The sequence below is a fragment of the Gymnodraco acuticeps genome, unplaced genomic scaffold (assembly GCF_902827175.1).
Source record: "Gymnodraco acuticeps unplaced genomic scaffold, fGymAcu1.1, whole genome shotgun sequence".
NCBI lineage: Eukaryota > Metazoa > Chordata > Actinopteri > Perciformes > Bathydraconidae > Gymnodraco > Gymnodraco acuticeps.
Window position 1 is genome coordinate 1,064,585 of NW_022989942.1, and position 12,980 is coordinate 1,077,564.

General features: G+C 41.6%; 1 protein-coding gene across 1 annotated transcript in view; it reads left to right on the forward strand.

Annotated features, from left to right (window-relative positions):
* The window catches only part of LOC117542462 (glypican-1-like), a 47,765-nt gene extending 35,087 nt beyond the window's left edge, over nucleotides 1–12,678 (forward strand). Inside the window, exons 6-10 of the mRNA XM_034210155.1 lie at nucleotides 1,598–1,728; nucleotides 8,114–8,251; nucleotides 8,682–8,812; nucleotides 10,617–10,792; nucleotides 11,153–12,678. Of these exons, the coding sequence (XP_034066046.1) occupies nucleotides 1,598–1,728; nucleotides 8,114–8,251; nucleotides 8,682–8,812; nucleotides 10,617–10,792; nucleotides 11,153–11,328 (752 nt within the window). The 3' untranslated portion in view covers nucleotides 11,329–12,678. The remainder of the gene's footprint in view (nucleotides 1–1,597; nucleotides 1,729–8,113; nucleotides 8,252–8,681; nucleotides 8,813–10,616; nucleotides 10,793–11,152) is intronic.
* The last annotated feature ends 302 nt before the right edge of the window (nucleotides 12,679–12,980 follow it).

Consider the following 12,980-nt stretch of genomic DNA (forward strand, 5'->3'; position numbering starts at 1 on the left):
TCAAGATTTCAAGATGTTCTAAGGTTTATTGACATATACACAACTATGGTGTAGTTATGCAATGAATGAAAAACTTGGGTCGCAGCTGAGGTTCCTCAACAGTACATTACAAGACATCTATCAATATGTGTGTATACCTCCACCATTAAACTGTCATATTCTGCACATTTCTTATACTATCTACATACATAAGAGTATAATTCATATGTATAATATCAGTTAAAATAAGTGCTTCAACATAGTTAACATTGCAGGAAAGCAATATATTAGACGTTAAGTACTTTGTCAGGCTTAATATTTTTGTTGATACCCCCAAAGCTTTTTTCTTATATAAAAGAAGACCTTGATCTAAAGTATTATTTAATGTTTAAATAAAGGTTAATTCGTTTTTCTGTTTTGCACATCTTCCTATTAATATCTTTGTACATCCTGCACTAAACTGTTTTATTGTAGAGATCACTTATAGTATCTTCTTGATTTTTTATATTCTATATTTCTATCATTGACCTACTTTCCCCCTATGAAATAATGTACTCTTAATATTTTTTTCATCAAATATAACACATCAAAACAATAATTCAATAACATGCTTTATTAGTGTAGGACACTTATGTATGTACGACATCTGAAGATGTGTAGTTTTATTCATGCTTTCACATAATTTTACAGCATATTGCTATATTATTTCAGACTCAGTATTTACATTCTTATATTCAAAGAAAATCAGTAATATCTTTAAAAACTACAAGTCCTTTTATATCAGCTGTGCATCGTTATGGTGTAAATATAACCTATCTACGAATTAGATCAAATGTAAAAGTCAGCCGAATTAGTGTTGATACTGCAAGGAGACGTATTGTGTGAAGAGAAATTGAAGATGTTGTTTAATTGTTGATATATTTATGATCCACGTCAAGTATTCAGTTTCGGCGGCATTTCTTCCAGTTTTTTCAAAGGTCTTCTCATCAGGGCTCTATAAATAAAGAACTACGGCAGATCTGTAATATGTAATGCAGCCGAACCGTGTATTACAATGCCGTTATGTGATGACTTTCAAAGAGAAAAGCAAAAACAATCGGAATAAAGTATTATTTTCTTTTTAAAAAAAAGTTTTTTGGATTTGATATGGCATGAACACCATATCCCTACATGCATTGCGGCTAAAACATCCAATCAGCGAGCTTAAACCATAGCTGAGGATCTTGGGTAATCAGTTCAGTGGCTGTGTATAGAGTGGCGAAGTCCCTCCCCTTCCGGTGGACCTCCAAGGGACCTTATTTCGAAAAAATTATGTATTGAAGTCAATGGAGAGAGAAAGATTATCTTTCGATCCCGTTTGAATTGTGCCACGAATTACACATATGATGTTTTTCAATTTAAAAGATCATTTTGCAAGTCAAAAAAAAATTATGTGTCGTAAAACTGTGAAGTAATAAGGCCTTGAACAATAACTGGTACAGTGCAGAGTCCTTCTTATGTGGCACTTGGTCACTTATACTATTTTGTGACCAAAGAGACTTGAGACTAATCTAGTATTGTTCCCAAAAAACCTCTGAGTTTATCCAAAAATATGTCTCTTCCTATTTCCTCCATTCAGACACCATGATCCAGGTGACCTCTAGCTTCAGCACGGAGCCAAGCCTCGATGTGGTTCTCTCCTCTATCCCTGCTCGAATATATGAGGCTGTTCACTTCCTGCAGGAAAACCTGGACAAATTCACAGACAAGGTAAGACACCTTACTTTGTCTGATCACTCACTATCAATCAATCAATCAATCAATCAATCAATCAATGTTTATTTATATAGCACAATATCACAAATGTTACATTTGTCTCAGTGGTCTTCACAGTTTGTACAGAATATCAGTATGACAATACGACACCCACTGTCCTTTGACCCTCACATCGTACAAGGAATAACTTCCAGAGAAAACCCACAGTTTAAAGGGGAAAATGGGAGAATATATATTTCCCTCTCCAGTGTAATTCTAGTTTATGTCTGCAATCCTGTTCCCTTAGAATGATTAGTGAAACCTTTCAACTGTTTATTAGATATAAATATAATTAAGGAGTGTGCAATTTCACATTTACTATACAAGGAGTGCTTACATTACATTACATTACATTGCATTTAGCTGACGCTTTTATCCAAAGCGACTTACAATAAGTACATTCGACCAGGAAGACACAACCTTGAAGAAAACAGAATCATATAAGTACATCAGGTTTCATAGAGCCAAACATTTCAAGTGCTACTCAACTGGCTTTAGATAAGCCAGTCCTTTATTAGTATATAAGTGCTCTGTTAGCAGTTCTTTGTTAGTAATTCTATCGCTCGAAAGAGATGAGTTTTCAGTCTGCGCCGGAAGGTGTGTAAGCTTTCTGCTGTCCTGATGTCAATGGGGAGCTCATTCCACCATCTTGGAGCCAGGACAGCAAACCCACGTGTTTTTGCTGATGGGAACTTGGGTCCCCCTCGCAGCGAGGGTGCAGCGAGTCGTTTGGCTGATGCAGAGCGTAGTGCACGTGATGGGGTGTACAGTTGAACCATGTCCTGGATGTAGGAAGGGCCAGATCCATTCGCAGCATGGTACGCAAGTACCAGTGTCTTGAAGTGGATTCTAGCAGTTACCGGAAGCCAGTGAAGTGAGCGGAGGAGTGGAGTGGTGTGGGAACATTTTGGAAGGTTGAAGACCAGACGAGCCGCTGCATTCTGGATGAGCTGCAGAGGTCGGATGGCACATACAGGTAGACCAGCCAGGAGGGAGTTGCAGTAGTCTAGGCGTGAGATGACGAGAGCCTGGACCAGAACCTGCGTTGTTTTCTGGGTCAGCTGGGGACGTATCTTCCTGATGTTGTAAAGCGTGTATCTGCAGCAACGGGTTGCAGCAGCGATGTTTGCAGTGAAGGACAGTTTGTTATCTAGGGTCACACCCAGATTCCTTGCAGTCTGAGTCGGGGAAACAACAGAGGTGCCGATGTTGATTGTCAGGTCAAGAGTGGGACAATCTTTTCCCGGAAGGAAAAGCAGTTCAGTCTTGTCAAGGTTGAGCTTGAGGTGATGAGCAGACATCCACTGAGAGATGTCAGCTAGACAAGCAGAGATGCGTGCGACGACCTGGGTCTCTGAGCGGGGAAAGGACAGAATTAATTGGGTGTCGTCAGCGTAGCAGTGGTATGAAAAACCATGCGGGCTAATGACTGATCCGAGCGAGTTTGTGTACAGGGAGAAGAGGAGGGGACCAAGAACAGAGCCCTGAGGGACCCCTGTAGTTAATTGACAAGGGTCGGACTCGGACCCTCTCCAAGTTACCCTGTAGGTACGGTCTTTGAGGTATGAGGTGAGGAAGGAAAGTGCAGAGCTTGAAACTCCAAGTTTTTGAAGAGTGTGAAGGAGGATCTGGATCTGGATCTGGATTAATACTGAGCAGAACCCAGAGGTATCACGCTCAGTGGGGGATGGATGATCCCCGCTAAATGTCTCTTAAAATTTGCCGGAAGCACTCCACGGTTTCTGCGATGACAGCTTCTTCTGGTAGCAAGTTCCATTCTCTGATTGTTCTCGGAAAGAAGGAGTATTTAAGAGTGTCACTAGTTGCGAAAATTCGCTCGAAGTTCAAAGAGTTGGCTTTGCGGGTTGCACTTCTTCTAACTGGCTCGAGGTACATTGATGAATCAATGGCTGAGATGTTATGGACAATCTTGAAGAAGAGAAGCAAACGAGCCAATCGCCACCTTTCACTTAATTCCACCCAGTCAACCGCTTCAGCATTTCTGTGACACTGCTGTCCCATTCATAATCTCCAAAAATGAATCTTGCACCTCTTCTTTGTACTGATTCCAGGGCATCACTGGCTTTATCAGTGTAGGGGTCCCAGACCGAGCTGGCGTACTCTAGTTTAGAACGTACTAGGGCCACAAAAGCTGTCTCCTTCAGTTTCTGGGGACAGCGTCGCAGGTTCCGGCGTAGGAAGCAGAGCGAACGGTTTGCCTGTGTTACAATTTGGCCAATGTGTTGGCCAAATTTCAGGTTGTTATGGATTTCTACCCCAAGATAAGGCTGGTGGGTCACCTCTTTTAACACCTGGCCACATAGAGTATATTTTTTAATGTGCGGGTTTGTTGATCTGCTTGTTCGTAGGATGTATCACTTACTAGTATTAAAGCAGATTCCCCAAGTGTTAGCCCATTCCTGAAGTCTAGTCAGGTCACCCTGTAGATCTTCTTGGTCACTTCCATTTTGAATAGGCCTGTAGAGCAGGCAGTCATCCGCGAATAACCGCACTGTAGATGCTACATGTGACGGCAGGTCATTAATGTAGCATAAGAAAAGCAATGGACCCAGCACAGTGCCTTGTGGGACACCAGAGTCAACGTGAACTGTACTTGATTTCACCCCTTCTACGACTACTTGTTGGCTTCTTTGCATGAGAAAGGTTGTGGTCCAATCAAGTATTGGGCCGGTTATACCCATGTGGGCCAGCTTTAGCAACAGGCGCTTATGTGGAACCGTGTCAAAAGCCTTTGAGAAATCAAGGATTGCCACATCGACTTGCAATTTCTGGTCATGATATTTTGCCAGGTCATGCATTGTGACTAGGAGTTGAGTTTCACACGAATGGTTTTGTCGAAATCCATTCTGGAACGGGGTGAGGACATTATGCCTTTCCAGGTGATTCAACAGGTGTTTGCAAATGATGTGTTCCAGGAGTTTACAACATACTACTGTAATTTGCGGCGGTGTGCCGGTCCCCTTTCTTGAATATAGGCGTAACATTTACCTGCAGCCAGTCATCGGGTAGATTTCCTGTTTGCAGTGACTGCGTGAATACGCACTTGAGCAGTGAGCCTATTTGGGGGGCCAGCATTTTGAGTATACGATTCGGTAGACCATCTGGGCCACTAGCCTTGTTGATCTTAATATTTGCCAGTAGTTTGGTCACTTCTTCAGTCGTGATGATCAGGTCTTCTATCTGCGGGGCTGGATCTCCTGATATAGAGGGCTGGCTACCATCATCCTTAGTAAATACAGATTTAAATTGTTTGTTGATGAGTTCAGCCTTGTCTTTGCTGCTACTGTAGAGGTCTTCACCCTCTCTAATAGGGGAGACTCCAATGTTGTCCGCTCCACACTCTTTGACATATTTCCAGAATAGTCTGGTATTGTTTTCAGCAAGACTCTGGGTGAGTGTGTTTTCAATATAGTCCCAGTGTGCACTGCGAAGGTTATTTTGAACATGTTTCTTTTGGTTGCGGAAGTTTTCCCAATCACGAGTTTTGCCTGATCGCTTGGCTTTGTTGTACAGTATAACTTATTTTTATTTTTTATTTTGCGTTTCATGCAGTGAGTGAGCCAGGGCAGGTTGTGCCGTGTGGTAGTGAACTTGTTCGGGATATGCTTATCCATCTGTGAAAACAGTTAGTCTCTGAGCATATTCCAGTTGTCATTCACAGTTTGCTGGTTTTCTGTTCTAACAAATTCTGTGCTGAACACTTCCAGCTCAGTTTGGATGGCTTCCCAGTCTGCTAATGAAAATGTGTAATTTTTTCTCTGGGCTTTCTTTGTATATACAGGATGTATACTAGAGTCCATCATGACAGCACAGTGATCTGATATGCCTGGTATTGTTTGCACATTTTGCACGAGCGTTTGATTTGAAGTGAATATCAAGTCTAATATGTTCTGTTTTCGAGTAGGCTCGAGTTGTACTTGTGTTAGTGAGTATTCTTTGACTATGTCTAAAACATGTTGGTTTAGAGCTATGTTGTTTGTTCCTGGTTGTTCATTTTACCAATCTATACCAGGTGCGTTGAAGTCACGACCTAGAATTATTGTTTTTTCTGATGCGTTACCAGGCAATAGAGAAATTGATTTCCGAAGCTCATCCAGTTTGGTGTGATGGTCACTTGGTGGTCTATAGAAGCTACCAATGTAGAATGTTTTGCTCGCTTGGGAAACCTTGACCGAGACCCACATGATTTCAATTTTTGTGTCTGTGGTTGCAATCCTTGTTGCTGTAAAGCCTTCCTTTATGCCGATGAAGACTCCACCTCCGTTTATATTGCGATCCTTCCTAAAGATAGTATAATGTTTGGGGAATATTGCACCATTCTTTATGGTTTCATCTAGCCATGTTTCATTCCCAATTATGCAATCTGGTTTGGTGTCATCGATGAGAGCATGCAGGTTGGAGGTCTTGCCCTTTACGCCACCACAGTTGATCAAGATTGTTCGCCATTGATTATGTCTGTTGGTTGTGGTCCCTACAATGTTGTCGGCTGAGTCATCCACAGAGGTTGTATTTATGGGTGACAGGCTTTCACTCACTTCTTGGTCACTGATTTCAGATTGGTTTTCAGTTGTCAATATTACATTGTTATTGGTGGTTGCTGGGTGTCCGTTTTTTCTATATTGGGTTATGGGTTCGAGATCTATTCTTGCTTTCTTAGTTTGACTAGTCGCAGGTTCCAGGGTGGACCGCGAACTCGGAAGACGTCGTTTTTTGACTCATCGGCTGCTGTTTTTGCCTTGGCCTCCTCGACTTTATTCCTGATGAGTTCACGATCTTCCTTGTTATAGTCATTTGAAATGCTTATTCTCTGATACTTGTTTTCACTGTTTTTTAGTTTCCTCACATTCTTGAATATTTTCTCTTTGTCATCCCTGTTGTTGAGTACAATTTGTAATGGTCTGTTCCGTTTGGGGCCCTGGGTAGCCTGTGTTCCTAGTCTGATAACCTGTTTGGTCTGAAGTTTCCCTATTTCAAAAATGTTTTCACAAAGACTGTCAAAGAACTCTACCGGGGTTTCTTCAGTATTTTCATCTGCTTGGTAAATGATCAGGTTGTTCTCTCTGGATTCACGATCATCTGTTTCCTTCAGCTGTTCATCTCTAGCTTCTTTCATTATTTTCTTAAAGTTTGATGGTGCAGATGTTTCACTTGCTTTGGTCCTTTCTGCCCAGGTCTTCACTGTGTCGGCATATGAAATGGGGGGGGTCGTCCACAAAAACTATCAATTAAATCCAATCTGATCGTTCGAGGTCGAAAAAACCTCCAAAGAATTGTCGCGCGCTGTCAGCTGTCGTTTCCTCCCGAGGAGTGCTGCCTTGCCTTGTCATGAAAGAGTCAAGGAGGAGAAAAGGCGTGTTTAGATATATATTGGATGTACAATGTCTGTATCTGATGGTTCACCGTGTCGAATGCAGCAGACAGGTCCAACAGGATGATGACAGAGGAGAGGGATGCTGCTTTGGCAGTGTGCAGTTCCTCAGAGACAGCAATGAGAGCAGTTTCTGTGGAGTGACCTGCCTTGAAACCAGACTGGTGCGGATCCAGAAGGTTGTTCTGATGGAGATAACAGGAGAGTTGTTTAAAGACAGCGCGTTCAAGTGTTTTAGACAGGAACGGGAGTAGAGAGACAGGCCTGTAGTTTATAACATCAGACGGGTTGAGAGTGGGTTTCTTTGGGAGAGGGTTTACTCTTGCCTCCTTAAGACTATTTGGAAAGTGACCAGAAGTTAGAGAAGTGTTGATGAAATGGGTGAGAAACGGTAGAATATCAGGAGCGATAGTCTGAAGGAGGCTTACCTTGAGAATATTAGAAGCAAAGCTGCAGCAGCAACACGCTCACCCTCTCACCACTAGATTTATTGGTTTTATAGATGTATCCTTCAAATTAGGCTGCTGGGCAGCATTATTAAATTGCTGGGCTGCCATAATTATACCGAACTATATATCACCGTCACATTTATTGGACAAGCAGTAATTGCAGCTATAAGCGTTCTTGACCTTGTTTTAATACCAGCAGTGTTATATTCTCATATTTTTATTATAGTGGAATGTTTCTAGAGTCTGTTTATTTCTGTCCCCAAGCAAAGACGTGTGTATTGTGACCTCTAGTGGACATTTTCAATATCGCGGAAATGTTGCAATGCATCGTTGTGTTGATGTCTGTCTGTAAATCTGTGTGTGTGTGTGTGTGTGTGTGTGTGTGTGTGTGTGTGTGTGTGTGTGTGTGTGTGTGTGTGTGTGTGTGTGTGTGTGTGTGTGTGTGTGTGTGTGTGTGTGTGTGTGTGTGTGTGTGTGTGTGTGTGTGTGTGTGTGTGTGTAGGTGTACCAGACATGTGGAAACCCAGGGGAACTAGGAACAGGAAGTCCCAGTGTTCACGAGCAGAGGAAAAAGAGCAGCTCTCTGACCGCATCCGAGTACAAACCCTCTCCAACCGCTGGGCTCAGACTGGAGATGCAGGTTTGTGCACATACAAGTATCATATATGTCTACACACATGTCTCACTCTGAATGACGAGATTTAAAATAAAGTCATAGAAATTGTTTTAATGTGCTTTTATGTGAAATATTTTAGGGCACAGCAGGATTTAGTTTTAAAGGCAAAGATGTAATGAGTGAAAAGTGATGAAAGGGTTATTATGAGATGAGTTTAATCACCGATTTTTTTGTTTTGTTTATGAATCGTGTTTTTTTTTATAGAAAACAGATACATTCCTGGCTATATCTTGTTTTATTATAATGATTTTGATTCATGATTTACATATATTTTAGGTACCATAGCTATTCTGCCCCGGTTACATTTTGAAATGATATTAAATGTGATTTAAAACGTATTATTTGTTTTCGATTGTATAACCAGAAATTCTAAAAATATTTTCCTTGTCCTCAGGTGTCCGATCTGTCCAGTAAGCTGAGGGAGATGCGGCAGTACTGGATCCAGCTCCCTGTGGCTCTCTGCAGCAAACTGGCAGCAGGGGGCGCCAATCAGGAAAAATGCTGGAACGGGGTTACTAAAGCCAGGTGAGGAAGAAACCTGCTGACCTGACTGACCTCACACAAGTTATTTCATCTTTAAATGTGACATCTAGTTTACCTGATCCTCAATCTTCAAAATGACCATCAAATCCCTACAACGTCCAAACATCACATTACATTTTTTATCCAAAGCAACGTACAATAAGTAGATACAGAATAGCAACTAAGATACCGCAGATTCAGTTCCAAAGTTGGGATAAGCTTATATCAAGATTGATATGGGGGAGTAAAAGACCTAGGATAAGATATACCACACTGCAATTGCCTAAAGAAAAAGGGGGACTGGCACTTCCAAACCTAAAGGAATATTATCATGCAGCACAACTACGTCCTCTCATTTACTGGTGCAACTCATAGATTGGTGCAACTCCGATTATATAGCCCGCTGGAAAGACATCGATATACTTATATATGAGTCCCCAATTCAACCACTCATAGGGCAAAGAGAAATGCCTCCCCATATTAAAGAAAAGGGAGACCTAGACCTAATAACAACATTTACACTAGAAAAATGGTATTCTATTGTTAAACAATTGAAATTGGGAAGGGAACTTGGACTATTATGGCGCATTTCCACTGCAGCGGGTAGCCCCGTCTAAGCGTCCTTAATCGTCCTCAAGCGGCCAGGCCAGTTTTTGGTGGCCTTTCCATATAGCGCAGCACCGGCTAGCGGGTACTTTTTCCCTCTTTTTCCGGCCCCATAAAATCGTGGTTCTATCAGACCAGGGCCAGGGCTGAACTAGTGACGTCAACACTCTCGACTGCTGATTGGTCAGAGAGAATCGTCACAAGATCGCGCGCGAGATCATCCCTAGCGTCGCATATATATTTAGAAGCAAGCTTGCAGCATTTTTGTAAACGGAGGAGCTACAAAAATGGCAACGTCGAAGAAAAGCACACCGTGGTCGACCGAGGAGGTGACGACGTTCCTACATCTCATTAGGATGATAAAATCCAGCGGGAGCTCGACGGAACAACTCGAAATGTGAAGCCGATCGCCCCGCCTACACTGCGTTGCTACCCCAGGTCCTAAACTGTAATGGAAATGCGCCACGGCCTCAGGCGGCCAGCGAGGCAGCCCGAGGCCTGAGCGAGGACGCTTAGGGACGCTTAAACGGGGCTACCCCGCTGCAGTGGAAATGTGCCTAAAGACACTTCTGAGGTCAGGAATATAAGAGTAGGCAGCAACTAGCTTCTGATAATGTCGCTATTAAACATGCCAGATCTCTTCTCGTTGAAGGCCATCTCTATACTATGTGTGGGAAAAGATGCAATAGATAGATAGATAGATACTTTATTGATCCCAATTTGGGAAATTATTTTAATATCAATCAATAGGCTATTTCTTAAAATGTTTTAATAAATGTTAATCTATTTAAGGTGGTATTACATGACATTTCTTCCACATACAGTGATTTTAAATCCTGCCGAGATTCACATCCAGAACACTCGCAGTCATCGCCACCCCCACAGCCTCCTTTATCTATGTGTAAATGGGTTATAAAATAATTTGATGTTGATCTTAACCCCCCTCCCCCCCCCCCACCAACTCACACACATGCACCTCACATATGTTTAAGTGGTTGGATTACAGCTAAGTGTTGAACACAACAATCAGAGATAGGCATTTGTTTTCAAATAAACAAATAATGGCATAGAACTGTGCTTAAAACACCTTTCAAGAACCAGAGCCTCTCCCTTACACCCTTACATATTTATTTTAAAAACCATATCTGCCCTATTGTTGTTGCCACACATTGTTCACCTATCCCTCCATTCCTCAAATCAGGTACCTTCCAGAGGTGATGGGTGACGGCCTGGCCAATCAGATCAACAACCCTGAAGTGGAGCTGGACATCACAAAGCCAGACATGACTATCCGGCAGCAGATCATGCAACTCAAAATCATGAGCAACAGGCTGAAAAACGCAATGGAAGGCAACGACGTGGACTTCCAGGATGCCAGTGGGTCATCTTCTTACAATTGCATTGAAAGCAGTTTTATACGTGACAAACCTTGTCTATTCTGTTATGTTTTTGATGAGGTTATTTTATTGCCTGATTCTTTATGTTAAACCAGAACAAGGGCTTCTAACTAATGACACATCATCTTAATTCAAACATTGATTCCATTCATGAAGGTCAAAACGTCACCAATCAAGAGATTGCCACTTAGAAACATGTAATAAGGAACGATTAACGGGACGACCTTCTTGAACCAAAATGAGAAAAAGGAATCTCCTCATCTGTTTTTTGAAAAAGTAAAGTATTAAACAACTTCCTATTAAAAATGTGTTTCCCCTCTCTCTGTAATCGTCTCCCTAGGTGATGACATCAGCGGCTCAGGGAGCGGGATGTGTTTCGGTGTTCAGTGTCATCGGAATAGAGCATTCGACTACTCGCCAGACGCAACCCGAGCCAGGGGGGCCGCCACGTTTCAAACCCGCCTCTGTGGACTCCTACTCCTGCTCCCATTGGCCAGCCTGCTGCTTCAGCGATGATGGACCGCCGCCTACTCCAGTCAGACTCTGAAGGGTAGAGGAGGGCTGAACCACGGGACGGACAAAAAGGGGTTTGGTGGGGAGGGGGGTGTTACGTAACTTTGCCAAAAAAATTAAATGAAAAAGACATTTTGGGGAATGAATGGACGACATTTTCTTTGACCACGAGGAGCAAAATTTGACAGTGACAATTTTTCTTTATTTCGTTTTGCTCAGTTACTATGTCTTAGTTTGAGTGTGATTCAGTTTGTTGAGCTGGTTTCAATGGATTGTCGGAAGAAAAAGGAGACGAGGAAGACGAAAAGAATGACTGCTGTTGATGATGAAGATGATGATGGGGATATTGGTAATGATGTATTGACACTCTATCAGGTCCATTTAGCTCCAGTTTCCAGTCAGCAGGCGGCAAAGCGCAAAATATGTTTTGCTCCGACATGTGGTGCGATCAACAAGGTTTTAGTTTTTTTTACTTCTACGCTTTTTAAGTTGAGTCAAGTTGTCTACCTTAACAAACATTGTGTAAGTTGTAAATGTTTGCATACTTTAGCTAAAAGACTGGCACCATATTGAGCCATGAATGTACAGTATAATACTCTATTGGCAATGAATCCCCCCATTATCTGTGATGTAGTCGTCCGGATGTTTTCATGTGTGTTGGCATAAACAGTCAGTATGATTTGTCTGAAATACAAATTATCCCACTCCTGAGATGTTGTGATTGCAAGAGTTTACCTCACTTTTACTGTACACCCAACCATTTAAAAAAAAAAGAAATAGAAAATTATTCATCTCTTATGAAAAGAAATAAGCAGTCTCTTCAAAGGATGTAAACAAACACAGGACACCGTTTTCCTTAAGTCCTGTAATGTTTTCCTTCAATGAAAATCTACACAGGAAACATTTCATGACACAGTAATCCTACAGAGGACTCCTTGTTGAGAGCACACCAACATAAGGTAACTGTAAATGAAGTCTTAGAAGCAACACATTGGTTCAAACCAAAGCACTTATTACACTGAACACTTTTTTACAAATGTCAACATCGCCCCAATTATGTTGAACATTTGTAACAACCAGTTTACCAGGTTTTGTGACTGCATATGTTGATGGGAAACAATTATTACTAAGAAAACATGTGTTGTACATACAGAACAGGATATCTGCCGAATATTGACAACATGTATACATTTGCCTGGTTATACATCATTTACTAGGCATGCCTTTTTCCATTCTACAACACTTTACTGGTACATACGAGACTCACACAAGTTTCATGCACATACACACTCTGGGGTTGTGTATTCATCTGTATTTAATCACTTTTCATCCATTAAACTCTGTTTGATTATAGCAGTGGCTTTTGAAATGTACATTTTGATTTGATTGGTATAATTAGCATATGTTTAAAAAAAAGCTAGCTCTATATTTAAAGGGCACTTGAGAAAATAAGCAAAAGGATGTCATGGGGATGTTATCAGCGTGGGTTTTGGGGCTTGAACAGAATGACTGCATTTTAAATTGGGAGCATTGAGATTAAACGTACATTTTTAACAGGCAAGGAGGGCCAAACTAAAATATTGACATGCATTATGGCGAATATAGCCTACAATATTTATGGATCTTCAGGGACTAAAAGTTTTAGCCATGCTAGA